The 27,716-nt window shown below is 46.4% G+C and overlaps 3 protein-coding genes across 4 annotated transcripts in view; 2 read left to right on the top strand and 1 right to left on the bottom strand.

Annotated features, from left to right (window-relative positions):
• LOC308398708 (plakophilin-3-like) overlaps nucleotides 1–9,975 on the top strand; it is a 26,864-nt gene extending 16,889 nt beyond the window's left edge. The window contains exons 7-13 of one of the 2 annotated variants that reach the window (XM_080885481.1): nucleotides 476–584; nucleotides 1,618–1,782; nucleotides 3,191–3,361; nucleotides 3,443–3,596; nucleotides 3,737–3,932; nucleotides 4,182–4,269; nucleotides 8,607–9,975. In XM_080885481.1, coding sequence (XP_080741607.1) covers nucleotides 476–584; nucleotides 1,618–1,782; nucleotides 3,191–3,361; nucleotides 3,443–3,596; nucleotides 3,737–3,932; nucleotides 4,182–4,269; nucleotides 8,607–8,648 — 925 coding nt within the window. In that variant the 3' untranslated portion in view covers nucleotides 8,649–9,975. Of the gene's footprint in view, nucleotides 1–475; nucleotides 585–1,617; nucleotides 1,783–3,187; nucleotides 3,362–3,442; nucleotides 3,597–3,736; nucleotides 3,933–4,181; nucleotides 4,270–8,606 lie in introns of both variants that reach the window. The other variant, XM_080885480.1, reaches the window with a different exon arrangement.
• A 4,554-nt stretch (nucleotides 9,976–14,529) lies between these two features.
• Nucleotides 14,530–19,841, top strand: LOC308398185 (pleckstrin homology domain-containing family F member 2-like). Its single transcript, XM_080884658.1, has 2 exons — nucleotides 14,530–18,692; nucleotides 18,921–19,841. Exons 1-2 carry the CDS (start codon nucleotides 18,452–18,454, stop codon nucleotides 19,490–19,492), a joined length of 813 nt encoding a protein of 270 aa, XP_080740784.1. The 5' UTR covers nucleotides 14,530–18,451; the 3' UTR covers nucleotides 19,493–19,841.
• Nucleotides 19,842–23,004: 3,163 nt separating this feature from the next.
• plekhf1 (pleckstrin homology domain containing, family F (with FYVE domain) member 1) lies at nucleotides 23,005–25,604 on the bottom strand. The gene is made up of 2 exons (XM_080885396.1): nucleotides 24,098–25,604; nucleotides 23,005–23,876 (listed from the first exon to the last, which is right to left on the bottom strand). The coding sequence occupies exons 1-2, from the start codon at nucleotides 24,336–24,338 to the stop codon at nucleotides 23,305–23,307; spliced, it is 813 nt and encodes a 270-aa protein (XP_080741522.1). The 5' UTR covers nucleotides 24,339–25,604; the 3' UTR covers nucleotides 23,005–23,304.
• Between the last annotated feature and the right edge of the window lie 2,112 nt (nucleotides 25,605–27,716).

The raw sequence follows: 27,716 nt of genomic DNA, 5'->3' as shown, positions 1-27,716 counted from the left end.
AGTGAACACAGCCTCGGTCAATATAATGTCGTCCAGGCGTGGACCAAGAGACGCTCTTTCACTCAGAGTGAAGAGATGAGCAACAGCAAAGAAGGTGGAAGACGTTTCACTGGAGGGAGAAAGCTGCTTCTTTCATCCTTTTAGTACAAAGTCTGCAAACCTTTCAGAGGTTTCACTCAGACTGGACGGTTTTGTGCACATGGAAATTAAAGTAAATTTAGATAATGCTTCAAAATAACTGCCCAGAGCTGCTTAATGACAGTGAGACTGGTTCCTAGAAGGATTTTAACCTCAATTAGGCTCTGATGCGTCATTTCAAGGAAATAAAAGATGAACTGAATGGATGTTTATTTAAAGTAACGTCACATAATGCAGTCGCACAGAGCAGCAGCTGCCTTTGTTTCATTGTAGTAATGTTTGATGTAAGTGAAGGATTTGGTCCGGTTGAATGTCTCCGTCTGTGTTGCTCCGACAGGAACCTGAGCTCCGTGAACGAGAGAACGAGGCAGAAGATGAGAGAAATGCCCGGCCTCGTGGACTCTCTGGTGACCTACATCCAGCAGGAAGAACAGGGCGACGAGAAGGTGAGCCACAGAGGCGCGTGGATAATGATGTCTGAGTGCAGGCGCTTTAAAACGTCTGGAGCCGTGAGCACAAACCACAGACGCCGGAGACGTGGTTTGTCATTTACAGCAGAACAGTAACCAGCTCAAGTCTCACTGAGGTTAACCTGGAGTGTAAAGAGTGCACGTTTGCTCTGATTCATCGCTGCCTCGCGTCACAGTTTCAGCATCAGGACTCTGAACTGTGCATGACTGTAGAGGCTTTACTTCTAAACTTGTATAAACGAGGAGTGATCCCACAGATCTGAGAGCCGGTCGATAGAAACCAAAACCAGAGTTCACTTTGGCCGACCTTCGAGATCATCTGCTCGTCTTCATCGTGTTCGCTGCTGCGTTAGTATCAGGCTGATTTTACTCTCAGCTCTTAGTTTCACCTACTAAAGTGACGAGTGGGCCTGGTGCAGTCTGGACTGGTGTTTGTCAGGAAGTCGCTGACTCACCGCCGTCCCACTCAACGGATTTCCCAAAGTGTCCTCGGGCTGGTTGTGCTGGAATGTGTCGCTAAATGAATAAAACTGAAGACATTTCCTGTATGTCTTTGTTCTATTTTTAGTGTGGCCAGTATTCCAGTTATTCCTCTGAAATCGTCTCTGTGCTGTTGTTAAAAAGTGCAAAGATGTAAAACTGCAGCAGTGCATCATAAAGAAGGCTGGGAGAAAGAAAACAGCTGGTTAATAAAAATAGATTTTGTCTGTCCTCGGGTCAGAGCGGGGGTGGGAGCGACTGAAACGGGATATCGCGATGTGCGAGCTTCAAGGACGAGGGCGACAGAATCCTCAGTCATTCCCAGTTTTCGATGGTGGCGACTCTCCACGTTATTAATGGTGCGGTGGTTTGGGTCGCGTGTGAAAAGGGTTCAGACTTCTTTCTGTGCTTTTAGTGTCTGAAGCTCATCAGAGTCGGCACGGTGACTAAGACTCGCTGCTTTGAGCCCGTTTGTTTCGGTCGCTCTTTTAACTGATATCCATTTTTTATTTCCTGTCTGCGTGTTCAGGGTTTGGAGAACTCCCTGTGCGTGATGAGAAATCTGTCCTATCAGCTGTACTCGGAGCTTCCCCCCTCAGTCCAGCTCCGCCTCGAGGGCCCGTCGAGAGCTTCTGCCAACAGAGAGATCGAGACCATCGGCTGCTTCACTCTGTACAGCAAGAAGAACGTGGAGGTACGAGCAGGAGGAGAGGGTGCTGGTGTTATCCACCCGTGTGGTGCTCTGTGCCTGGATCCCCATCACCTCCAAAACCTTCTGCACATTAGAGTAGCTACGGTCTGCTAGATTTCATAGTAATGTGTTCGTTTAAAATCTAACTTAAATGTGAAACTGGAAAACAGCAGCAGACAGACGTAAGCAGTTTAATCACACGAGCGCCTGAAAGATAAATTCATAACAATCTTTGTTTTTATTGAACGACTCAACTTGATTCTCACAGTTTATCAATTTAGTACAAAGTCTGCAAACAAGTGCTACTGTAACTCATGAAAGTAGTTTCGTTTAATGTTAGGTTTGTTTAGTCTGGTTTAGCTTAGTCTGGTTTAGTTTAGTTTAGCTTGGTTTAATTAGCTTGGTTTAGCTTAGTCTGGTTTAGTTTCTTTTGGTTTAGTTTAGTTTAGCTTAGCTTGGTTTAGTTTGGTTTAGTTTAGCTTGGTTTAGCTTAGTCTGGTTTAGTTTAGTTTAGCTTAGCTTGGTTTAGCTTAGCTTGGTTTAGTTTGGTTTAGTTTAGCTTGGTTTAGCTTAGTCTGGTTTAGTTTAGTTTAGCTTAGCTTGGTTTAGCTTAGCTTGGTTTAGCTTAGTTTAGTTTAGCTTAGCTTGGTTTAGTTTCTTTTGGTTTAGTTTAGCTTAGCTTAGTTTGGTTTAGCTTAGCTTGGTTTAGCTTAGTTTGGTTTAGTTTCTTTTGGTTTAGTTTAGTTTTGTTTAGCTTAGCTTAGCTTGGTTTAGTTTGGTTTGGTTTAGCATGGTTTAGTTTAGTTTAGCTTAGCTTAGCTTGGCTTGGTTTACTTTAGCATGGTTTGGTTTAGCATGGTTTGGTTTAGTTTGGTTTGGTTTAGTTTAGTTTAGCTTAGCTTGGTTTAGTTTGGTTTAGTTTAGCTTGGTTTAGCTTAGTCTGGTTTAGTTTAGTTTAGCTTAGCTTGGTTTAGCTTAGCCTGGTTTAGCTTAGCTTGGTTTAGCTTAGTTTAGTTTAGCTTAGCTTGGTTTAGTTTCTTTTGGTTTAGTTTAGCTTAGCTTAGCTTAGTTTGGTTTAGCTTAGCTTGGTTTAGCTTAGTTTGGTTTAGTTTCTTTTGGTTTAGTTTAGTTTTGTTTAGCTTAGCTTAGCTTAGCTTGGTTTAGTTTGGTTTGGTTTAGCATGGTTTAGTTTAGCTTAGCTTAGCTTAGCTTGGCTTGGTTTACTTTAGCATGGTTTGGTTTAGCATGGTTTGGTTTAGTTTGGTTTGGTTTAGTTTTACGTTGAGCTTACACTCAGCAGATTTTCTTCAATTATGAATTATTTGAATAAATCAACTTTTTGTTTTATATATTTTTGCTACTTTTGACCCCAAATTCTGTATTTGTACTTGATTTCTCTCTTCGCCAGCAGCAGAATCACCAGAACCTGCCCACCCTGTCTCAGCCTAAAGGGTCCGAGTGGCTGTGGCACCCGAAGGTGGTGGGGCTCTACAAGCTCATCCTGCAGAACAGCGACTACAGTTCCTGCAGCCGCGAGGCCGCCATCGGAGCCCTGCAGAACATCACCGCGGGAGATGCCAGGGTAACGCCTCATCCCGATCGTCAGCTTTAATGCGAGGTGCGGTCTCTGCAGGCTCACGTGACCTTTGCTCCTCTCTGTTAGTGGGCGTCCGTGCTGAGCATGGTGATTATAGAGAAGGAGCGGATGCTTCCCATCCTCCTGGACCGGCTGGACACCATCAGCGACACGGAGCTCAGGCCTCTGAGCGGCCTGCTGAGAAATCTGGCCCGGCACGCCACCGACAAACAGCACATGGGTAAGAGCCTTGCTGGGACAGGTGCAGCTCTGCTTTTAAGGGGCTTCAGTGCATCTGCCTTTTTCCCGTTCTCTGGACCCCAAGGTCCAGGTCCGCTCCAGAGTCTTTCTTATTCAAGTCCTTCTTCTGTGTCGTGGCAGCTAAGAACATGGTGGGGCTTCTGGTGTCCAAGCTTCCCGCAGACGGCCTGCAGAAAATGCCATCCAGCGACGTGGTGGTCAACCTCTGCGGAGCCCTCAACCACCTGGTCACCTGCAGCTCCTCGGCAGCCCGCGACGTCTGTCACTTCAACGGCATCCCCAAACTGGTGGGCATCAAGACGTCCCACGACAGCAGGTACGTGTAGTCGCGCTGATGGTCGCCGGCTCTGCCGCCGTTTCTCTTCAGACTCTTCATGTTTCCGCTGAAACAAAGCTGTGACCCCTCTGCGACCTTTGTTTCCTGTTTAGGACTTCACATGTCTGTTATAACCTTTCCTTCACACTGCGGGACATGTTTGTGATGAAGCTCGTCCCTGCTGCTCTGGTATTTCCGCCTCATTAGTCCTCCTGTCCTCTCTCACTCTCTGCTGTCCTTCACTTTTAGCTCCGGGAGTCAAAAAGCTGCCCGAGCAGCCTCGACCGTCCTCTGCAACATGTTCCAGTACAAGAAGCTGCACAGAGACTACAGACTGGTGAGTTTCATGTGTAATCTTCACATGCTTCATCCAGAACACACTCTCTGTTGATTCACCCGCTAATTATTTCCAGCAGCGGGGAGTAGATTTCGTCACAGTAGATGTTTTTCTGAAAGTGCTGCAACTGAGTTTGAGGATATAAGTCACCTGCTGTTATCTTATCTTGTCAATCATTTGACCTCCTCACTGCGTACGACTGTAGCTCCTGTGACAAATCAGAAGTACCTGACTCCGCGGTATAATTCTCAAACACGCACCCTAAAGCAGATGACTCGTAATCTGGAGAGGAAATGGCGTGTCACAGATTTAGAGGATCATCATTTAGCCTGGAGAAATAGTTTGCTGCTTTATAAGAAAGCCCTCCGCAAAGCCAGAACATCTTACTATTCATCACTGATTGAAGGAAATAAGAACAACCCCAGGTTTCTCTTCAGCTCTGTAGCCAGGCTGACAAACACACCATTGATCAGCAACCAGAGACTGTTGATCAGCCTGAAGGCTCCTAAAGACGAGAAGAAGGACAGCTGCTGCCTGAAAACCTTTAGTGAGCCCTTATGTGTCAGGAGCATCAGGAGCATCAGGACTCAGTGATGAGGAAGTACACATCCTGGACAGGGAGGAACGCTGGTTTGAGGGCGGAGTCAAGGAGACCATCTCTGAATCGAGGAGGGGGCCTAAGGGTACATCTGTCACCATCTTATAATGCTGTGATTGCAGCCGTTCCCCAACTCTCTGTGAACGGGACTCATGGCCAATTGGTCAATTTACATGTTAATGGTCATGACCTCGTAGGCCATTGTTTCAGTCATTGTGTAAATGTCCTGTTTATAAGGTTGGAAACCTGCAGTCAGCTGCAAACATCCAGATGAACAGAATCAGCCTGTTTGGATTTCCTTACCTGGATGATTGAGCGATAATGCAGAGACATCAAGCGCGCACCGCTTACGAGTGTGACAATAACGCATCAGGATCACGTGTGTGTGAGGACGCGGCAGCGGGACTCGCTTTGGCACAAGCAGCGAGCCGCTGTGCCAAAAACAAACCAGCACCACATTCAGCAGGTTTCTTCATCCTCAAAGGCTGAAGCAGCAGAGTGAGGGCGAACAGGACGGGTCTCAAACGTGTCGTCGAGGTGAAGACGGAGGCGGCGTGCTTGTGGTGACTTTGGGAGCCTTTGTCACATTTCTGGTTGCAGCTATGTTTAAGTCAAAGAGCCTGAACCCGTCCTGCTGTTTTATTTCCTGCGGCCTGAGCTGGGGAGAAGCTGTGGGCGTGGGCTGTCATTGTGCTCCGTTTGTTTCCACCAGATGGTTTTCTCGTCTGCATCTGGCTGCATCTGTTTTTTATCTCACTTGACCTCCACTTCTCGTAACTCCTCTTCCTCGCTGCCTCCCTCCTCTGCTCTGCACCCGAGCCTGGCCCTCATTAGTCTGTGGACGTGCTTATCTGGAAGTTCTGCAAAAGCAAATATTTTCTCTGAAGTAAGCAGCAGTCAGACTGGAGACTTGCTAAACTCCGTCTCTGAACTAAAAATGAAATTAAACTTGTTAATGATTGGGCTGGCAGGGGCTCACTCTGCCCCAGAACACCACATGATGATGATGATGATGAAAAGCTAAATGCGAGTCTGTCTGTAGCCTCCCCTCCTTCTGTGGAGGCATTAGCAGACCCCCCCACCCGCTCCTGCTGTGAGAATCCTTTCCTCGTGTCTGCTGAGCTGCAGCAGGAATGTGGAGAATCTGGCTCAGACATTTTGGGTTCGCCTCTGTGTCTCTGCTGAGGTGAACTTGGCGGTCCTCCTCCCGTAAATCCGCGCAGCACAAACAAACCCAGGCCTTTATCTCCCTGCACTTTCACACAAACCCAGTTGTGCAGATAACACATCTGGAACACAACTGTGCAGAAACAAAATGACAGGATGAATATTTCTGGTTTACAGATGGTGAAACTTTTTCTCTGCAGTCAAACTGTCGACAAACAGCTTTGTTAGGTAACGCTGAGTGTGGCGGCCCAGCTTTTATAGCCCAGGCTCCGTTTATTGTGCAACTTCTCTGAGTTTATGGTGCTGCGCTGTGGAAACGGCTCCGAGCGCCTGATGAAGGCTGACAGATACATGGGCTCCTTCATTCTTCTGAGCCTGCAGCAGGCGACCAGGAGACGGCTGCAGAGGAACCTGGAGCACAGCTAAAGTTCAGTGACACACACAGGGACACACACAGGGACACACACAGGGACACACACAGACACTTTAGTTTATGACAGAAAATCTAAACTTCCAGTCCTTCAAAAGTACACCGTGCACGGCTGCATGGCATTGTGCCGATGTCCACGTCAGGATAATGCTCAAAATTCCTGATAGATCACAGAGCCCTCAGAAGCTGCTCCTCTCCATATCGCTTATAATAGTGCTGCTGTGGACTGAAGCTGCTGTGGGCTGAAGCTGCTGTGGGCTGAAGCTGCTGTGGGGAAGCTGCTGTGGACTGAAGCTGCTGTGGGCTGAAGCTGCTGTGGGCTGAAGCTGCTGTGGGGAAGCTGCTGTGGACTGAAGCTGCTGTGGGCTGAAGCTGCTGTGGACTGAAGCTGCTGTGGACTGAAGCTGCTGTGGACTGAAGCTGCTGTGGGCTGAAGCTGCTGTGGGGAAGCTGCTGTGGACTGAAGCTGCTGTGGACTGAAGCTGCTGTGGGCTGAAGCTGCTGTGGGGAAGCTGCTGTGGACTGAAGCTGCTGTGGGCTGAAGCTGCTGTGGGCTGAAGCTGCTGTGGGGAAGCTGCTGTGGGCTGAAGCTGCTGTGGGCTGAAGCTGCTGTGGGCTGACGTTTGTAGGTCTGTGAGTTCTGAGGTCCGAGGGACATTTCACCATCACACAGCGAGGCTTCGTGTGGGCGTCTGTCTGTGGGCGACGCAGGAACCCGCCCTGCACGGCGCTGCAGCAGTGGAGCGACGGCCTGTGGAGTGAGCTACAGGCTGTAATTCCACTGAGCTGCGTCTTCAGACACTTCATCTTTTAACGATTCACGGTTGCAGCATCTTTCATCACTCCTTTGATGATTTTTAAGCTGCACTGCAGGATCTTACCGCCTGATCGGCTCAGTGTTAGTCGTACTCTACTCTGGACCTGCTGCTTATTCTTCATTTCCTCTAAAAGCTCCTGTAGTATTCGCGTGTTCTGCTCACCCTACACTGAAGTACTTTAAGTATTTGTACTCGTACGCGGTAAAAAAAGAGGAATTCATGCTGTAAACTGTGGGTGTGTCTCTGTTGCGACATCAGCTGTGTTGGGTGGGTAGGTGTGGGCACGTAGTCACCCACTAGAGGGCAGAGCAGGACTGAGTTGTACCCTCCTCCAAAGATTCTTTTAATCACAGCGTTTTCTTCATCAAACATAAATCATTTTGTTTTAGCACAAATTACAGAATGATTTCTAAACATGACCAGAGTCCGTGTTATTATTACTGTTACCCTCTGAGACACTGAGCTTTTATTGGAGCACAGCTCAAACCACTGCTGTGCAGTGATGTGCTTTCACTCTGTAATGCTCCAGTGGAAGCTGAGGGTTCTCTTCAGAATAAAAGACTTCAGCGGGGTTCGAGCTGTCACTGAGAAAACATCAGGCTAAAAACAAAAGTCCAGACTTGAGAGAAACAGTCGGTGCTCACAGAAGAAGCCTGCAGAGACAGGAAGCAAAGATTTCAGAGGCTTGGAGAGAAAACCAGTGAGAGTCTAAACACTAACTTCACTGAGCCGATGTAGTGACATCACCTGCACAGAGGCTGCACACCAGGAAGCACAAGACTAAAACACAGACTGAAGTATGCTGAGGACAGCCTGAGGAACATCCTGCAGACCGGGAGCGCCCTTTGGTCAGAGACGCTGCTTGGGTTCAAAGAAAGGAGGGCGAGGCTGCGCCCCAAACACCAAAGTGAGCTTCACCGAGCGGCCTGCAGAGAGTTGAATCCCGCTGATAATCTGTGGATGTGAAGACGAGCGGTGCCAGCCCGCTCACTCCAGCCGGTCGCAGCAGATGGCCCCGCCCCTCCCTGAGGCTGGTCGCCAAAGTGCTGCTCATAGGGGGTCATGTGATTGTTGGGTTTTTCTCTGTATGTATTATTGTAGGGTCGACCTTACAGCGCCTTGAGGCGACTGTTGCTGTGTAAATAAAAGTGAGCTGAGTGTGAGACAAACATCTGCAGGCTGGTGTCCAGCAGGGGGCAGCGGGTGAAATCATGCAAACATCCAAAGTAAAACTGGGACGTTTTTTGTATTACGAACGATGATGATGACGGTCGAGTCGCTCTGTGGGGACACTGGGTGAGTTTCTGTTTGTGTCTTTTTCCAGAAAGGATTCGGCAAACGAGACTTCGCAGACGGATCCTTCTAGGCTCAGCGTTTGACCTCGGGACCAAGACGAAGTTGACCGAACCCGTTATGTGACTGCGACCGACTTCCAGGAAGGCGATAGTGACCCGGAGCCACGCAAACGCACGTGGCCTTTGGCAGCTGTGCGTTCGCTCAGCCGCAGAGAGTCTGACGGGAAGCTCGACACGGACACACGTCAGAGTCCGACTCCACGCCTTGGACGTGTTCGCGTTACGTGCGGTGCTCGTAGAGTTTAGCTTTGGTTGCCGATGCGTTCACTTACCGTTGTAAATATTGATGCACATGTGTGTCTTTTAGGGTGTGTTCACATCAAACATGAAGGTTTCACCTCATGTGACTGCAGTCACCGTGGAAACCGGAGCATTCACCCCTGTGATGCCGATGGTTCAGTCGGCGTCCACGTGGCGCTGGAGGAGAATCCCGGCTCTCCCGTGTGAAGGCAGATTCGCCCCCGTTTGTATCGCCCAGCATAAACTTGCCTCATTGCATGAACTTTGTATGTAATCACGCTCCACGTTTGTTGTGAACACACCGTTGAAGACCTGCAGGTCACCACTCACTCATTACTTTTTTTAATCCAAAGGTCAGAGGTCAGATCTTCAGACTCTAACGACGTCTCACAGGTGCGTTCTGGCAGGTGAGCGGCGTCCTGGGGCGTGCTTAAAGGTTAAAGGATGATTCGGTTTAGTTTAGCCTGACTTGTATCCGTGGGCGACGGCTGTTGGGATGATTTTGTCGGAAAGCCGCGAGCAGATCACGCGAGGTTTGCTCACCGATTTCTGCAACTTCTGCTTCTCACAGCAGAGGTGTGAGTTGAGTTAAAGGGAAGCACAGAGGGTCGAAATGTAGACGTGATGATTTCGTGTGTAGGAACATTTTCTAACTGTTAATAAAAGGTAACAACAACAACAACAACCTTTATTTATAGAGCACATTAAAAGCCTTAGGCATACCAAAGTGCTTTACAAAAAACAATAAAATAATACAGTTAAGAGCATTAATATCAAATATAATAAGAACAGCAGACAATGTTCACAGTAGAAAGCCACTAATAAAATGGACTGCAGCACATAGATTATAGCAGACCCAGTGCCGCATGATAGAGAACACCAAGAATGAAGGAATAGTAAAAAGTTAATGCAATAGGTCGCAGTTAATAAAAGGTAATAAAACTGAAGTGAATACTTTAACTCCTGTATCTGAAATGAAGATTAACAACGATTGCTGGTTGGTTGGCTGGTTGGTTGGTTTGTAAACCATGAACGAACAAATGCGTGGATGTTTCTAAACTGTGTCAATAAATACTGTGCATTAACAGAAGTTCTCTGGATGGTTCTTATTCGACCGGCCGTGTTAGAAGCTGCTGCTGAAACGAGCACAGTGCAAACATTGTTTTTGAGGAGGCGTGGCCAGAGAACGCAGCCTCGCCCGGCTCATTCCCGCCGTGAGAAACATCTGCGATCGTGTTTCCCCAGCAGGTCATGTATGAACATCCAGCACAGCAGCCGGCGTGGGAGCTGTCCACTCTGAGACCACCCACAGTGGAACAAGAGTTCCCTGAGATGGAAACATTATGCTGCTAAAGTCACAGTGATTCATGTCAGTGTGCTCCACATCACAGTCACACTATAGAGGGCATGTTTATGGAGTGTGTCGTTTCCTGACACCACCCACAGGTGGTGCTGTTTACTGCATCTCAGCCCTGCTGCTTCACTCTGCGTGCAGCTGATATAAATCCCAGTGATTATTAGCATTAGCAAACATAACCAGTCTCACCTACAGAAGCATTTTCACACGTGACGCGACGTGGGTTTTACCCCTGCTGTTAAAACCGCGCACAGGAGGAACACAGGGCGAGTGTTGCACCATAGGGGGCGCCCTCGAGCTCACCCGCAACGAATGAACAAAGAACAAAACTGTAAATTTCAGGATGTGAACACTTTTCTCCTGAAAACGTTCAACGTGTTTTTGATAGAAGGGCTTGTTGTCATAGTTCCGTTTAGGGCAGGACGTCCTTCACCCGTGAATGAGTCACAGCCTGTTACAGTTAACGGGAGGATCAGACACTGACAGAGCAGAACGGTTCCACCAGTAGGAGCGTTTAGACGTCCGTCCACCTGCAGAGACTCACAGCGGTAAAGTGAGCCGTCATTTGTGAGCCGCGGTCAAGCCAGCCGCCTCTTATCCGCCGCATAAATTTCCTTGCGCTTTTACACCAGTCTGTACGGTAGCGCCTTTTCGCTTTATATGCCGATTGAAAGCCTATACCCGCGCGCGAACAGTCGCACGCGCGCACACAAATTTAAATGAAACAGCCCAATACAGTCAATACAATTATGGAAATTTCAGAAATTCATTAAAAATCATCCTGAGTAGTTGAGGTCCAACTTTCAACACATCCCTCCTCCGGGACACCTACCGTACCTGTGTGCCAAGTTACATCTCAATTCACTGTAATCTTTATCAAAAATTGAAAGAACAATTATATGTCAATGCTGGATGTGTGTCCTTTCAAAGTGACACTAAATAACAGAACTCAGGCACATCAGGGAATAATCCAAAAGGCGGATTTATTAAACAAAAACAACATACAAAATATCTCTAACCCATACTACATAACCTAAAAAGAAACAAAGGGACACTTAGAAGCACAAGAAAACAATACTGAAAGGGCAAGAGACACAGCCCAAACATAATCCACAACTAAAACGCCAAAAGAACAAGTCATCCCACATAGCAGACGGGTCTTGCCTGGATCTGGTGTCAAGCCGGCACTGCTGGCTGACTTCTGGCATGGTAAGATGGCACTGTTTATGTGATGGCATGCCACATTTGGCCTGATTGGGTGAATGTGACATGTTGTATAGAGCACTTTGAGTAATATGGGTGAGTAAAAAAGTGCTGTATAAGAATCAGTCCATTCACTGTCTGAACAGAGTTTCGTCATGTTACTTTTGCACTATTATGTTCCAGCACATGTTGTTATTACATGGCTTACATGGCTAAGGTACACATTAGGCTGACATCTGGGGCCAGAGCTGAAACTGTTCTGGGCCAGCACAGGGCCAGCAGTGTGTCTGCAACTGGCCTTGTGCTGGCGCATGTGTGGGCCACCTCTGGTAAACCAGATCTGGGCCACCAGAGGGCCGTCATTCTTTGCGGTACGCAGGCCATGTGTCAGCACATTGTGTGGGACAGATCCAGGCCATACCAATTATGCTATGTGGGAGGAATTATGTAAAAGTAGAAACATCATAAAAATGAAAATGAACATGAAGTAAAATGTACTGAAAAGAACAAAAAAAGCCCCTCTGGCCATCACCAGTAGGTTTTAGATGAAGTGTCTTGCCCAAGGACACAACGACCGAGACTGTGGGAGCCGGGGCTCAAACCGGCAACCTTCCAATTACAAGACGAACTGCCAACTCTCATTATGCAATGTACTGTTTAAAAGAAAAACCTTTTTTTTTTGCCTTGACAACATACATTCATCTTCATTTCAAATAAGTAGTTATTTTTCACACAGAGAGCAATACCACTCTCCAGCCTCTGCTGTCCAAAACTCTGTATTCATCTGGAGGCACTGTGTGTGAAACCACTTTAAATAGCTCTCATGCAGGAACAAAGATATTGTATAAAATGAAGTGAGGGAATGGAGCTATAAATAGATTAATATAGAGATATGAAAATAAACTTATATATAGACATAGGAACACAAGTTTTAACATTAATGTAATATAAGCATACAGGTGTCTAAGCAAACATTGTGGCATACAAAGTGAGAGTGCAGTGAGTCATGTTTATTCCTGTTCAGTATGTGTCTGACACAAGTGGATGAATGAAAAAGTCTGACAGCAGCAGCAACAACAGACTATGCCTTCCTGATGACTTTCTATCTGTTTACATCTTTTTCTCTGATGCCTGTATCCCAGCTTGAAGAGTCCTGGACCCTTTTTCTAGTCAGTGGGTGTGTGGGCAGACAACTCTGGCTTGTCACCCAGTTGGATTTCCTGGTATTTGTAAGATGGCACTATCTACAAATCAGGACACATTAACTATGATATTAAAAAATGACATGATGACATAGTCCTAGGTCAGTTTACCAAGCATTTCTCAGCTTTGTTCTTTATAGTTCTGTTCATCATATCATTGCTTGTGAGTCCTGGATTATTTGATGATATGTTTACATTATGTATTCTTTTGTTTTCAGTCCCATGTTGCTTTTAAGTGTAGTTCTTCTTCAGCGTTCCACAAGTGGATGGAAGACTTGTGAAAACACTCTAGTGTTAAAGCCAGTCTTGTCTTCATGTCTGTTGATGCTTTTGTCTGTGTCAAGCTCGTGTGTCTTAGGTCTGTGTTTTAGTTTGGTGGCCTCTTGTCTCTTGTGTTGAGTCTTACTTCCACTGTCTTCTTATTCCCAATGTATCCCTGCTGTGTTACACAGCTGTCTCCAATTCCCCTAATCGCCATCCTATTTATACATTTTGCCAATCTCCCGGTCTGAAGTACATTATTCTATTCTATTCTATTTATACAGCACCAAATCGCAACAACAGTGACCTAAAGACACTTTATGTTGCTGGGTAAAAACACAACAATAATACAAAGAAAACCCCAACAATTTAAGTACCCATATGAGCTAACATTTAGTGTGAGTGGGAAGGAAAAACTCCATTTGAAGAGGTAGAAACATCTGGCAGAAACAGGCTCAAGGAGAGACAGCCATAGGACAACATATACACTGTGCAAGAGATACATACTAACTAATGATGAAATGCAGAGAGGTGTATAAACACAGAACGAGCAAAGAAGGAAAAAATTCATACATGATGGGAAGCCAGCAAGAGCCTAGGCTTATTGCAGCACAAATAAGGGAAGATTCAGGGTCACCTGATCCACTATAACTGTATTATTTGTCAAAACTGAGGGTTTTAATGCTAAGCTCAAAAGCAGAGACGGGTGTTTGTCTTCTGAATTAATTTAGAATAGAATTCGACTTTATTGTCATTGCACATGTCACAGGTACAAGGCAACGAAATGCAGTTTGCATCCATCAAGAAGTATATATTGTAATAGATGTATTACAATATATATTAGCAATAATATAGGTATGTAAGTATATTACAGAAATGGGTCTATTATGGTATGTTATAATGTACACGGTATGAAGTAAGTTGTGAATATTCTATAACTATAAGTATGTACAGGCTGTAGTGAGTACAAGCTATGAACAGGATATAAATATGAAAAACTATACAGAATATGAGATATACAGCTATACAGAAATGTGAACTATGCAGGTTATAAACAGTTGTAGAATTAAAAATTATCGTATTGTACAGAATGATGTGAGCTGCATCCACAGAAGAGAGGTCTGAGAGATGAAGACTCTGATTCCTGTTCAACATTAAAATTCTATAGGAACCACAAGTACACCTAATATTCCAAAATTAAAATCTGGATTTCAAAGCGAGTCAGTGAAGACAAGCAAATATGCTGCCTCTTTATAGTCCCTGTCATGACTCTCTCAGCAGCACTTTTGATCCATCAATATTAAACAATTATTGATGCAGCAGATTGAGATGAAACTTGGCACACAGGTACGGTAGGTGTCCCGGAGGAGGGATGTGTTGAAAGTTGGACCTCAACTACTCAGGATGATTTTTAATGAATTTCTGAAATTTCCATAATTGTATTGACTGTATTGGGCTGTTTCATTGTAATTTGTGTGCGCGCGCGGGTATAGGCTTTCAATCGGCACATAAAGCGAAAAGGCGCTACCGTAAAGACTGGTGTAAAAGCGCAAGGAAATTTATGCGGCGGATAAGAGGCGGCTGGCTTGACCGCGGCTCACAAATGACGGCTCACTTTACCGCGGTAGAGACTCACGGAGCCCGAGTGTTTGTTCTGAGACGTTGTGGCCTCAGTCAGAGACCAGGACGTCACTGAAATAAATCACCAGCTGGAGAGCCGTTATTGTAAATGCCACCTGTTGAAATCGTACACGGCATTGCTCCACTTTCCAAAGAATCAGGCAGAAACTTCATCAGCCTGTTGGCGCAACATCCCTGCAGGATTGCTTCAAAGGCGCGACTGCATCCAGGAGTGATCTGCACGTCGCTCGGTGCAGCTGCAAAACTTCACCGAGCCTCTGTTCCTACTGTCAGCCTCTCTGCAGCTTCTCGGCCTCAGACATCAGGACGTCCTCGGTTTCAATCAGAAAGTTCTCCCAGAAATAAAAACACAGACTGACATTCGGGGGTGAATAAACAGTGGCTCACATCCAATTTGAAGTAACACGGCAGTGGGTCAACTGTATACATGACCCCCTCATTAGTACGAGAACTTTGAGGGCAGGATTGGTAAATGGCGTAGCGCTTTACACAATCATCCACTGGTGATGGCAGCTACGTTGTAGCTACAGCCACCTGACAGAGGCGAGGCTGCCGGACACTGGCGCCACCGGGCCCCCTGACCACCACCAGCAGGGAACGGGTGAAGTGTCTCGCCCAAGGACACAACGACCGAGACTCGAACCGTCAACCTTCCGATTACACGACGAACGCCCAACTCTTGAGCCACGGTCGCCCCGTTATTATTACAGGACTGTGGATCATATAGTTTTATTTACACCCAGAGGAGGAACCGCCCCGTCAAGCGTTGCGGCTCCGTCGAGCCATCATGTAGTTACAGATTTATCAGGAGATGCACGTCAGGTCACACATAGGTCACATGAGAAATGTCTGTTTTTCACAATTATCCACATAAAGAAAAACATCCATATGTAAATGAAACAATAAACTTTATGTTTAGAGGACAGCCCGGCCAATCAGCTGCCAGCTTCCTGTCATTGTAAACGTTTCCTGCAGTCGTGCTGACAGATTTCTTTACTGTGTAGAAATGTTGGAAACTTGTTTTTCTTATTCTGACACCTCAGGAATCAAACGTGTGGTGAAACTGTCACACTGACAGCAGGCCGCTTTCACTTCAGATCACAGTGGGCTGCATGTGACCCTCGACGCTTTACGCCCTTCCACGCGTCTCTCTTTCTGTCCCTGCCTTTCAGAATAAAAGGCTTTCTGTAGAGAAGTAGAATTTTGTTGACAAGAAGTTTAGTGATGATGGTCGTCAGTAAAAGTGCGCGCTGCTGCTGCCGCCTGCAGTGCTGCCAGCAATGCCAGCGTGTCTGATAAATATATGAAAATATGCAGCCTATAACTCATTCCAAAGAAAGAAAGCAACGCTGGGATGAAGGAGAAGCTCGATTTTCTCTGGAACAAAGTTACACGTTTGATTTCCTTTCTGTTGAAATCTTCTTTGGGAAAGAAGAAGTGAAGGAGTGTGAGAGCTGCTGACCACGTGTTTGTAAAACTGTCGCTGTCATCGTTTCCTTCTTGTTTATCAGAAATCTCAGCAGCGTGCTGCGCAGGAGCCTCGCTGGTGAACGTGCATCCATCACACACACACACACACGCGCGCGCGGGCGCGCGCGCGTAACTGCTGTAAAATCTATATTCATGTAAACTTTAAAGCTGAGGTTGAATATCCGTCATTTCCTGTTTGAAAGTAGTCCACGGCAGTAAACCCACTCCCGTTACCTTTGATGGCGTGTTGCCATGTCGTCCGTTTCCCACATGCAGGAATTATTTTTATTTTTTGTAACATCATCATCTGCATCTGTACAGCTGTGCAGAGCAGGGAGGGCCACGTGCAGCACGTGCAGGGGTGTCAAACATAAGGCCCCTTATGTTTGACACCCCTGGCTCCCAGTTTGGCCCAGTTTAACGGTGTGAAAGGTTTAATTGGTTTCAATAAAGCACAGTTAGACTGTCGGAGTAAATCTGCAGCTAATTCTTCCTCCTGGTTCCTTCCAGCTTTGCACCGTTTAGTCATCCAGCTGTTCCAGAAACAGACAAACCGGTTTGACGGTTCGATCGCAGCCTCAGCTCCGATTTTACCGCTCGCAGCCTCAGCCCACAAACTATTTTTATTTCTCACTACAAAGTCTCAGGGGAATACCAGTTTGTAACAGAGATCTATTCTGATCTATTCACATGGGGAGGATCAGTGGAAGTGTGGCTCTGCAGGAGGTCAGAGTTCATGTTACGTGTACGGCTGTTTTAGTGTTTCTGGATTTTTACAAACTGTAGTATTAACCACATGTCAGAGGCTGGATCCTCTTGGTTTCAGTAAAGCCTCCTTATTAAACAGAACTGTATCAGATTACTATAGAAACTGATCTTTATATTAAGTATACTGAAGCAGTCTGTAAGTCAGTTTAAATAATGTTATTTTTTAATTTCATGGAGAATCAATATTTCCCCGTCTTACGTTGTATTTTTGGGGCGTATTATGGGGCTTATAACTTTTTAGATATTTTTCATTATTATTTTACATCGTTCGTTATGTTTTATGATGGATGTTCCTTAATTCAAATGTTTTATTTCACCGATCTAAATGCGATAAAGAAAAAAAATTCTACATTTATGTATTTGTAGTTAAATAATTTGCATTGAAATAAAAAAAAACACTATAATTCAGTTTCACTGCAGAGGCTGTGTTATAAAGTTTTACAACTTTATTGCACAAATGTTGCAGAAACGCATATTTTCACTGCTTATAGATCAAATTCAGTGCTATTAAAACATTCACACTCAGGCTGTGCTGAGGCTCGCCTGCTCCACACTCTTCAGACGGTCGAGTTTCCCACTGAACTAAGAGACGTTTCATTTTCCTGAAAACGGCTGATAAATGTCAGCTGTGCCATGAAGCTGGGAACTGTGGACAACAGCTGCTCAGCTCAGTTATATTCAGTTTAATATTGTGCCAAATGACACCTCAAGGGCATTTATAAGGTCGAGTTCTACACTCGTACAGAGAGGACCGGGCAGCCGTCTGAGGAAGGCAGGGAGGTTAGACTGGATAGACTGGAACCATTAAAGTAGGTTATTGGCACAAACTGGTGCCCAGGCTCAGAAAAGTCCCCAGAGTGGATGTTACGCACCTTTCAGCCCACAGACACCGCCTGGAGCTGTTTTGGTAAACGCCACTGTTCCGCATCGTTATCGCTTTGTTTAACCGTTCTTACAAGTTCAGGCTTTGATTGCTGCGCGAGAGCTGTTTGGATCATGTGGGTGAAAAAGCAAACACAGAAATCTCCGGGAATAACCTGACGGAGCGATAGCACGCAGGTTTCACCCACCTCACATTTCCCCCAAATATTTAACGAGCATATTAGAAACTGTGTGTGTGTGTGTGTGTGTGTGTGTGTGTGTGTGTGTGTGTGTGTGTGTGTGTGTGTGTGTGTGTGTGTGAATGGTTGAATGAGGGTTGTAGTAAAATTGAAAGAGTCGTTGCTGAGGAGAAACGGCCCACAGAAGCTTCAGTCTGTTCACCGTGTTAGAGCGCTCTCCATGTGCTCTGTGGGTCTGAGCTGTGAACTGTGCCAACAGCAGCACGGCCTCACTTTGTACAGACAAACCTCAGAGCTGCAACCTTTAAACTGTGTTTACACGTTACTGCAGTGATCGCAGCACTTTTACAAACACATCTGCAATCAGCCACACTCACTTCCTCTTGTACAAATTCTTGTTTTTCTCCAAATTCAAGTGAAGCTCTGCCCCCTTTGCTTCTTACAAAAGTCTTGTTTTGGAAAGCCCCATGACGTCACCAGAGCATTCAAAAGCAGCCTCTGGGCTCCTGACCTCATCAGAAAAACGAGAAGCCCTTCGAGCTCACACCTACAGAGGCGTGGAGCTGCCGGTACGAGCGCTCTGACTGCTGGATTTAACGGCGACTGCTGACATGGATCAACTGTCTGATCAGGAGAACTGGGACCGGGTCCAGGCTGTGGCCAACTCCTTTGGGCCAGCGGGGAAGTTGTTGCTTCAGTCAGGTCGGGTTCTGGTCGGAGAGGGCAAGCTGGTAAAGCAGAGCCGCAAAAAGCGGCAGGCCAAAGCCTTCTTCCTCTTCAACGACGTGCTGGTGTACGGCAGCATCGTGCTGAACGGCCGCTGGCACAAAAAGCTCAAGGTTACCCCTCTAGGTGAGCAACCGATCCTCCTCTGCACATCGCTGAATCCAGCTGTGTGAAAAGCAGACAGCGTGGCGGGCAGAGACAGGTAGATGCTGCAGGTGGAGCAGGAGGTGCTGCACCGCCTGCAGTCTGTCTCTGACCGCTGCAGCAGGCTGCAGTAAACACTTTTCTTTTCGTTCAAAGCGTGCACACCTTTGTTTCCCGCACTAACGTGCCCTTCTTCTTCTTCTTCTTCAGAGGACATCCTGCTGGAGGACCTGGAGGACGGCGTCAGGATGAAGAACCAGTGGCTGATCCGCACGCCCAGGAAGTCTTTCTACGTTTCCGCCGCCTCCTACGAGGAGAAGCGAGCCTGGATCGAGCACATCGAGGAGTGCAAGGGCAGAGTGACGCAGGGCGGTGACCGGAGGCTGGACTTTGCCAACACCTGGATCCCAGACCAGGCCTCCGCCGTCTGCATGCGCTGCTCCAGCAAGTTCACCGGGACCCGCCGCCGACACCACTGCAGAAAATGCGGCTTCCTGGTGTGCGGCCCGTGCTCCAGGAAGCGAGCGGTCATCGCACACATCGACTCCACTAAGCAGCTGAGAGTCTGTAAACCGTGTTACTTGAGTCTGGGGGTGGAGCTCCCCGAGCTGACCCGTCAGAGGTGGGACAGCGGCGGGAAGTCGGACGAAGACGAGCTGGAATGCTACAGCGAGGAAGAGGAGGCGGAGCACAGCCTGGAGGAGGAGGACCCCAGCAGGTGGATGGACTCCTGGTCCCCTTACACCTACATCAATCCAGAGCACATCAGGCCCCAAACATAGAGCCACGCTCGGCGCTGGACTCTGGGCCTTTGTGTCACACGTGGACTCAGTGCTGCGCAGCTGCGCGTGACACGCTCTGCACGCACTCTATTTATGACACCATGTTATTTATGTTTCATGAAACACCTGCTGCTCTTCTCTTTGTGCACAAACACTACTGTGAAGCTGTTCTCGTCTCTCAGACGTCGCTCTGACCTGCTGCGTTTCCCTCAGCCGTCCAGTGTGTGTGTGTGTGTGTGTGTGTGTGTGTGTGTGTGTGTGTGTGTGTGTGTGTGTGTGTGTGTGTGTGTGTGTGTGTGTGTGAGAACATGTGAACCACTGAAATAACAACGAACAATAAAGAATTCAATAAGAGAATCTTTGTCTGTGCTTTTCTCTCAGGATGGTTAAACGACTCTGAAATACTTGAAGACGTTTGAACTTTACACTTATTCTCGTCCCAATCAGCACATTTACACAAGACTTCCTGTTAGTCAAACTCTCACTGTGCCACAGATTGATCCTACACAAACATCTGCAGACAGATGGCCCAGTGAAGATGGGATTGATTATCCATCCATCCATCCATTCGCTTCCGCTTGTCCTTTTCAGGGTCGCGGGGGGCGCTGGAGCCTATCCCAGCTGTCATAGGGCGAGAGGCGGGGTACACCCTGGACAGGTCGCCAGTCTGTCGCAGGGCTAACACACAGGGACAGACAACCATTCGCACCTAGTGGCAATTTGGATTATCCAATTAACCTATCCCCACAAGCTGCATGTCTTTGGACGGTGGGAGGAAGCCGGAGTACCCGGAGGGAACCCACGCAATGGGATTATTCATTAGAATATTATTTTGTATCTCCAGGTTGATCATTTGACCCTAAACCATGAAAACATCCTTTGGCTTCAATTCAGTTTTATTCATTCAGCGCCGAATCACAACAACAGTCGCCTCAGCGTGCTTCATGTGCTAAGGTAACACCCCGACAATCATACAGGGAAACTCCAACAAGCTTCCGGTTAAAAGATGAGCTTCCCAACATTAGGTATTAGTTATGTGTCCCCCGAGTCAGGGTTTAATGGGGCTTTATAATTACAGTGTACTTATATTTACCTACAAGTATTTACAGTACTTTAAAGATCTGAATCATTTCATGGTAACTTTGTGGAAAAACAACAATATTTCCGCGTCTTACATCATAAGCACGCTGTACTTTTTCACGACAATGGCCGTATTATAAGTTCAACCTTGTCGAGCTTCCAGGTAGTTTAGCTGAACGGAGACGCTCTTCCTGAAAGTTTGAACAATGATTATGAAAGAAACAAATGAGACGGTATTTATAGTTTCCTTGTAAGCTGATAAGGGAGAACAGTCCTTATCACATTATGTTGTTCTTTCACATCAACATCAAAAATTAAAGATGCAATAATGAATCAATAAATAAAGATATAAAAATGCAGGATTAATATGGCCCACACCCTGACAGGCACATAGTTACAAAGTAACTTAAGGAGAAATTGTTTCTCTGCAACATCACTTAGAATTACTCAAGCAGTATCTAAAGTTACTTACAACATAATTGTAACTGCAACCGAGCTCCTAATGCTCGTCATGAAAAACCGGTTGAACAACAGTTTTACACAGTGCTGCCCATGCACGCCGCTGGCGTTTGCTTTGTAGAAAACATGTTTGCAGGCACGACCATAATCGAAGGTTTTGTTTATTTCAGTAGATCTCAAAGTCGATGAGATTTCAGGGAAATACCAGGATGTTAAGAGGAACTGCTGGCTCGGTGAAACCACCAAACCAATCGACTGTGAATAACGACAACAACCTTTCACCTACAATACAAACAGCTGACTGCCAAGGGCTCACATTACCTGCAGGACCTTCACTCTTCACTGGTTTTAGAGCTTGTGTTGCTTTTATTTTACCTGCATGGTTTCAAGCAAAGTTAGCATTAAATCTAACAGCTGGCCCCGCCCCTCCCTAGGCCTGGTTCTTCCTGTTAAAAGAGAGTTTTTCCTTCCCACTGTCGCTCATATGATTGTCGGGGTGTTACTCACCGAGCCAGCAGTTCCTCTTAACATCCTGGTATTTCCCTGAAATCTCATCGACTTTGAGATCTACTGAAATAAACAAAACCTTCGATTATGGTCGTGCCTGCAAACATGTTTTCTACAAAGCAAACGCCAGCGGCGTGCATGGGCAGCACTGTGTAAAACTGTTGTTCAACCGGTTTTTCATGACGAGCATTAGGAGCTCGGTTGCAGTTACAATTATGTTGTAAGTAACTTTAGATACTGCTTGAGTAATTCTAAGTGATGTTGCAGAGAAACAATTTCTCCTTAAGTTACTTTGTAACTATGTGCCTGTCAGGGTGTGGGCCATATTAATCCTGCATTTTTATATCTTTATTTATTGATTCATTATTGCATCTTTAATTTTTGATGTTGATGTGAAAGAACAACATAATGTGATAAGGACTGTTCTCCCTTATCAGCTTACAAGGAAACTATAAATACCGTCTCATTTGTTTCTTTCATAATCATTGTTCAAACTTTCAGGAAGAGCGTCTCCGTTCAGCTAAACTACCTGGAAGCTCGACAAGGTTGAACTTATAATACGGCCATTGTCGTGAAAAAGTACAGCGTGCTTATGATGTAAGACGCGGAAATATTGTTGTTTTTCCACAAAGTTACCATGAAATGATTCAGATCTTTAAAGTACTGTAAATACTTGTAGGTAAATATAAGTACACTGTAATTATAAAGCCCCATTAAACCCTGACTCGGGGGACACATAACTAATACCTAATGTTGGGAAGCTCATCTTTTAACCGGAAGCTTGTTGGAGTTTCCCTGTATGATTGTCGGGGTGTTACCTTAGCACATGAAGCACGCTGAGGCGACTGTTGTTGTGATTCGGCGCTGAATGAATAAAACTGAATTGAAGCCAAAGGATGTTTTCATGGTTTAGGGTCAAATGATCAACCTGGAGATACAAAATAATATTCTAATGAATAATCCCATTGCGTGGGTTCCCTCCGGGTACTCCGGCTTCCTCCCACCGTCCAAAGACATGCAGCTTGTGGGGATAGGTTAATTGGATAATCCAAATTGCCACTAGGTGCGAATGGTTGTCTGTCCCTGTGTGTTAGCCCTGCGACAGACTGGCGACCTGTCCAGGGTGTACCCCGCCTCTCGCCCTATGACAGCTGGGATAGGCTCCAGCGCCCCCCGCGACCCTGAAAAGGACAAGCGGAAGCGAATGGATGGATGGATGGATAATCAATCCCATCTTCACTGGGCCATCTGTCTGCAGATGTTTGTGTAGGATCAATCTGTGGCACAGTGAGAGTTTGACTAACAGGAAGTCTTGTGTAAATGTGCTGATTGGGACGAGAATAAGTGTAAAGTTCAAACGTCTTCAAGTATTTCAGAGTCGTTTAACCATCCTGAGAGAAAAGCACAGACAAAGATTCTCTTATTGAATTCTTTATTGTTCGTTGTTATTTCAGTGGTTCACATGTTCTCACACACACACACACACACACACACACACACACACACACACACACACACACACACACACACACACACACACACACACTGGACGGCTGAGGGAAACGCAGCAGGTCAGAGCGACGTCTGAGAGACGAGAACAGCTTCACAGTAGTGTTTGTGCACAAAGAGAAGAGCAGCAGGTGTTTCATGAAACATAAATAACATGGTGTCATAAATAGAGTGCGTGCAGAGCGTGTCACGCGCAGCTGCGCAGCACTGAGTCCACGTGTGACACAAAGGCCCAGAGTCCAGCGCCGAGCGTGGCTCTATGTTTGGGGCCTGATGTGCTCTGGATTGATGTAGGTGTAAGGGGACCAGGAGTCCATCCACCTGCTGGGGTCCTCCTCCTCCAGGCTGTGCTCCGCCTCCTCTTCCTCGCTGTAGCATTCCAGCTCGTCTTCGTCCGACTTCCCGCCGCTGTCCCACCTCTGACGGGTCAGCTCGGGGAGCTCCACCCCCAGACTCAAGTAACACGGTTTACAGACTCTCAGCTGCTTAGTGGAGTCGATGTGTGCGATGACCGCTCGCTTCCTGGAGCACGGGCCGCACACCAGGAAGCCGCATTTTCTGCAGTGGTGTCGGCGGCGGGTCCCGGTGAACTTGCTGGAGCAGCGCATGCAGACGGCGGAGGCCTGGTCTGGGATCCAGGTGTTGGCAAAGTCCAGCCTCCGGTCACCGCCCTGCGTCACTCTGCCCTTGCACTCCTCGATGTGCTCGATCCAGGCTCGCTTCTCCTCGTAGGAGGCGGCGGAAACGTAGAAAGACTTCCTGGGCGTGCGGATCAGCCACTGGTTCTTCATCCTGACGCCGTCCTCCAGGTCCTCCAGCAGGATGTCCTCTGAAGAAGAAGAAGAAGAAGAAGGGCACGTTAGTGCGGGAAACAAAGGTGTGCACGCTTTGAACGAAAAGAAAAGTGTTTACTGCAGCGGTCAGAGACAGACTGCAGGCGGTGCAGCACCTCCTGCTCCACCTGCAGCATCTACCTGTCTCTGCCCGCCACGCTGTCTGCTTTTCACACAGCTGGATTCAGCGATGTGCAGAGGAGGATCGGTTGCTCACCTAGAGGGGTAACCTTGAGCTTTTTGTGCCAGCGGCCGTTCAGCACGATGCTGCCGTACACCAGCACGTCGTTGAAGAGGAAGAAGGCTTTGGCCTGCCGCTTTTTGCGGCTCTGCTTTACCAGCTTGCCCTCTCCGACCAGAACCCGACCTGACTGAAGCAACAACTTCCCCGCTGGCCCAAAGGAGTTGGCCACAGCCTGGACCCGGTCCCAGTTCTCCTGATCAGACAGTTGATCCATGTCAGCAGTCGCCGTTAAATCCAGCAGTCAGAGCGCTCGTACCGGCAGCTCCACGCCTCTGTAGGTGTGAGCTCGAAGGGCTTCTCGTTTTTCTGATGAGGTCAGGAGCCCAGAGGCTGCTTTTGAATGCTCTGGTGACGTCATGGGGCTTTCCAAAACAAGACTTTTGTAAGAAGCAAAGGGGGCAGAGCTTCACTTGAATTTGGAGAAAAACAAGAATTTGTACAAGAGGAAGTGAGTGTGGCTGATTGCAGATGTGTTTGTAAAAGTGCTGCGATCACTGCAGTAACGTGTAAACACAGTTTAAAGGTTGCAGCTCTGAGGTTTGTCTGTACAAAGTGAGGCCGTGCTGCTGTTGGCACAGTTCACAGCTCAGACCCACAGAGCACATGGAGAGCGCTCTAACACGGTGAACAGACTGAAGCTTCTGTGGGCCGTTTCTCCTCAGCAACGACTCTTTCAATTTTACTACAACCCTCATTCAACCATTCTCACACACACACACACACACACACACACACACACACACACACACACACACACACACACACACACAGTTTCTAATATGCTCGTTAAATATTTGGGGGAAATGTGAGGTGGGTGAAACCTGCGTGCTATTGCTCCGTCAGGTTATTCCCGGAGATTTCTGTGTTTGCTTTTTCACCCACATGATCCAAACAGCTCTCGCGCAGCAATCAAAGCCTGAACTTGTAAGAACGGTTAAACAAAGCGATAACGATGCGGAACAGTGGCGTTTACCAAAACAGCTCCAGGCGGTGTCTGTGGGCTGAAAGGTGCGTAACATCCACTCTGGGGACTTTTCTGAGCCTGGGCACCAGTTTGTGCCAATAACCTACTTTAATGGTTCCAGTCTATCCAGTCTAACCTCCCTGCCTTCCTCAGACGGCTGCCCGGTCCTCTCTGTACGAGTGTAGAACTCGACCTTATAAATGCCCTTGAGGTGTCATTTGGCACAATATTAAACTGAATATAACTGAGCTGAGCAGCTGTTGTCCACAGTTCCCAGCTTCATGGCACAGCTGACATTTATCAGCCGTTTTCAGGAAAATGAAACGTCTCTTAGTTCAGTGGGAAACTCGACCGTCTGAAGAGTGTGGAGCAGGCGAGCCTCAGCACAGCCTGAGTGTGAATGTTTTAATAGCACTGAATTTGATCTATAAGCAGTGAAAATATGCGTTTCTGCAACATTTGTGCAATAAAGTTGTAAAACTTTATAACACAGCCTCTGCAGTGAAACTGAATTATAGTGTTTTTTTTTTATTTCAATGCAAATTATTTAACTACAAATACATAAATGTAGAATTTTTTTTCTTTATCGCATTTAGATCGGTGAAATAAAACATTTGAATTAAGGAACATCCATCATAAAACATAACGAACGATGTAAAATAATAATGAAAAATATCTAAAAAGTTATAATCCCCATAATACGCCCCAAAAATACAACGTAAGACGGGGAAATATTGATTCTCCATGAAATTAAAAAATAACATTATTTAAACTGACTTACAGACTGCTTCAGTATACTTAATATAAAGATCACATGGAGAGTGCTCCATGAAAGACCTGTGCGCAGTTTACGTGGTGGAATCGAACTCAGGACCTTCTTGTTGTGAGGTAACAGTGCTACCCACTGTTCCACTGTGCCGTACTATTATGCTATTAGCAAATTAGCATTTTGCTAGAGAACATTTTTAAAGAACTTTTTTTTTTCTGCACTATCTGGTCGTTAAGTCTGACGTCACTAGCCGTGTCTGGGCCTAAACAGGGATAGCTCAGTAGGTAGAGTGGTTGCCCCATGATCGGAAGGTCGGGGGTTCAATTCCCCTTAACAGCTACCCTGAGGTACCCCTGAGCAAGGTACCGTCCCTACACACTGCTCCCCGGGCGCCCAATGGCTGCCCACTGCTTCACTGAGTGAATGGGTTAAATGCAGAAAGGAATTTCCCTACGGGGCTCAATAAAGTACTTCTTCTTCTAAACTCCGCTGCAGGTCCATATATCAAACGATCACTGTGGCATTACTGAGAGTTGAAAAACTGTCTAAAGTCTTTCATCTTTAATAAAATGATCAGCGTTCTGCTCTACCAGGTGTAACAATTGAGTTTAACATCCAGGCATCCATGAAAACGGAATTTATGACATTTAACGGAGTTAGAAGTTAGCAGGGAGTTAGCTCGCTAGCTTCTATCTAAATACAATATAGCATGTCCTGACTGCGGGGTTTTGGAAACAAATTAAAACATACAGCTTTCTTATCACTTCCAGCATAAATGAAGACAGAAACTAAACAGCAGTGACGTTTGTAGGGTTACTGAAGTTGGGCTAGCTGGTATATAATGATGTGCTACGTGACCGCTAGCGACACAGCTATGTTAGCATAATATAAACAAGCTAACTTTTTTCCCACTCGATAAAAGTTAACGTGAGTGTTCTCGGTGGTCAGGAACAAATGTAATCGCATGGCAGGATGCTGTAAAAGGACCAAACTTCAGCCAGGAGAACAACTGAGATAATCCATCCACAATACGAGGTTAGTCATTCATATACTGCTGCATGGGCTGGGCTGTAGTTACATCCTAAGGTTTTAAAAACTGAGCTTAAATAAATGATTACCGGTAATAAAAGCCGAGGGAGGTCAACAGGGATCACTGTCTGTTTTAGGAGCTTTTTGAGATCAAATAGAAGAAAATACAAAATATTAAACATGTTAACAACACAAAAGCCATATTAAACGCAGACTACTTTAGGCCCGGAAGTAGGATTCGTCGTGTCATCACTGAACGACCGGATAGTTTTACATTCATGCATCACATTTGTTGGCATTTTCCCGCCTGTAGCTGGCCTGCTGCAACTAAAAGCTATAAATCCAGTGAGCTGACGGGCACGCCCGCCTCGCACAGCAGCAGGTTACAGTCAGACCGGTCGAGCGTCTGTGAAATGCTGTCAAACATCCCCTTCACTGTTTATCTTTTCATCTATTTAATTATTCTTCCTTCTAGGACGCGAGACGTATGCAGGTCAGCAGAGTTACGGTAAGAGCAAAACAAAGAGCAGCGGGAAATCTTCCCAAACTTCCAGAGACGCCTTCATGGGTTTTTGGCAGCATGAAGAAGAGGAAGAAGCTAAAAAAACACCACCTTTAATCTTCCTGCTTCCCTGAGATTTGAGATAATTAATAATCTTTAGTATTAGTCAGCAGAAGCTGCAGCAGCCCAGCGTGCGACTCTGCAGGCCTCCTTCACTCATTCTCCACTTAGTTTTTATTTCATGCTGTTTATCTGAAGCCGAGTCATGTCCTGCTTTGTTTTCTGTCACACTTCATGAAGCTCTTCTTTTATTTTGTCACTTGGCTTC

This window comes from Rhamphochromis sp. 'chilingali' (genome assembly GCF_963969265.1).
Source record: "Rhamphochromis sp. 'chilingali' genome assembly, chromosome: 6".
In the NCBI taxonomy this organism is placed as follows: Eukaryota; Metazoa; Chordata; class Actinopteri; order Cichliformes; family Cichlidae; genus Rhamphochromis; species Rhamphochromis sp. 'chilingali'.
The sequence above is the reverse complement of the archived record's forward strand: the minus strand, read 5'-3'. Positions and strand labels throughout refer to the sequence as shown.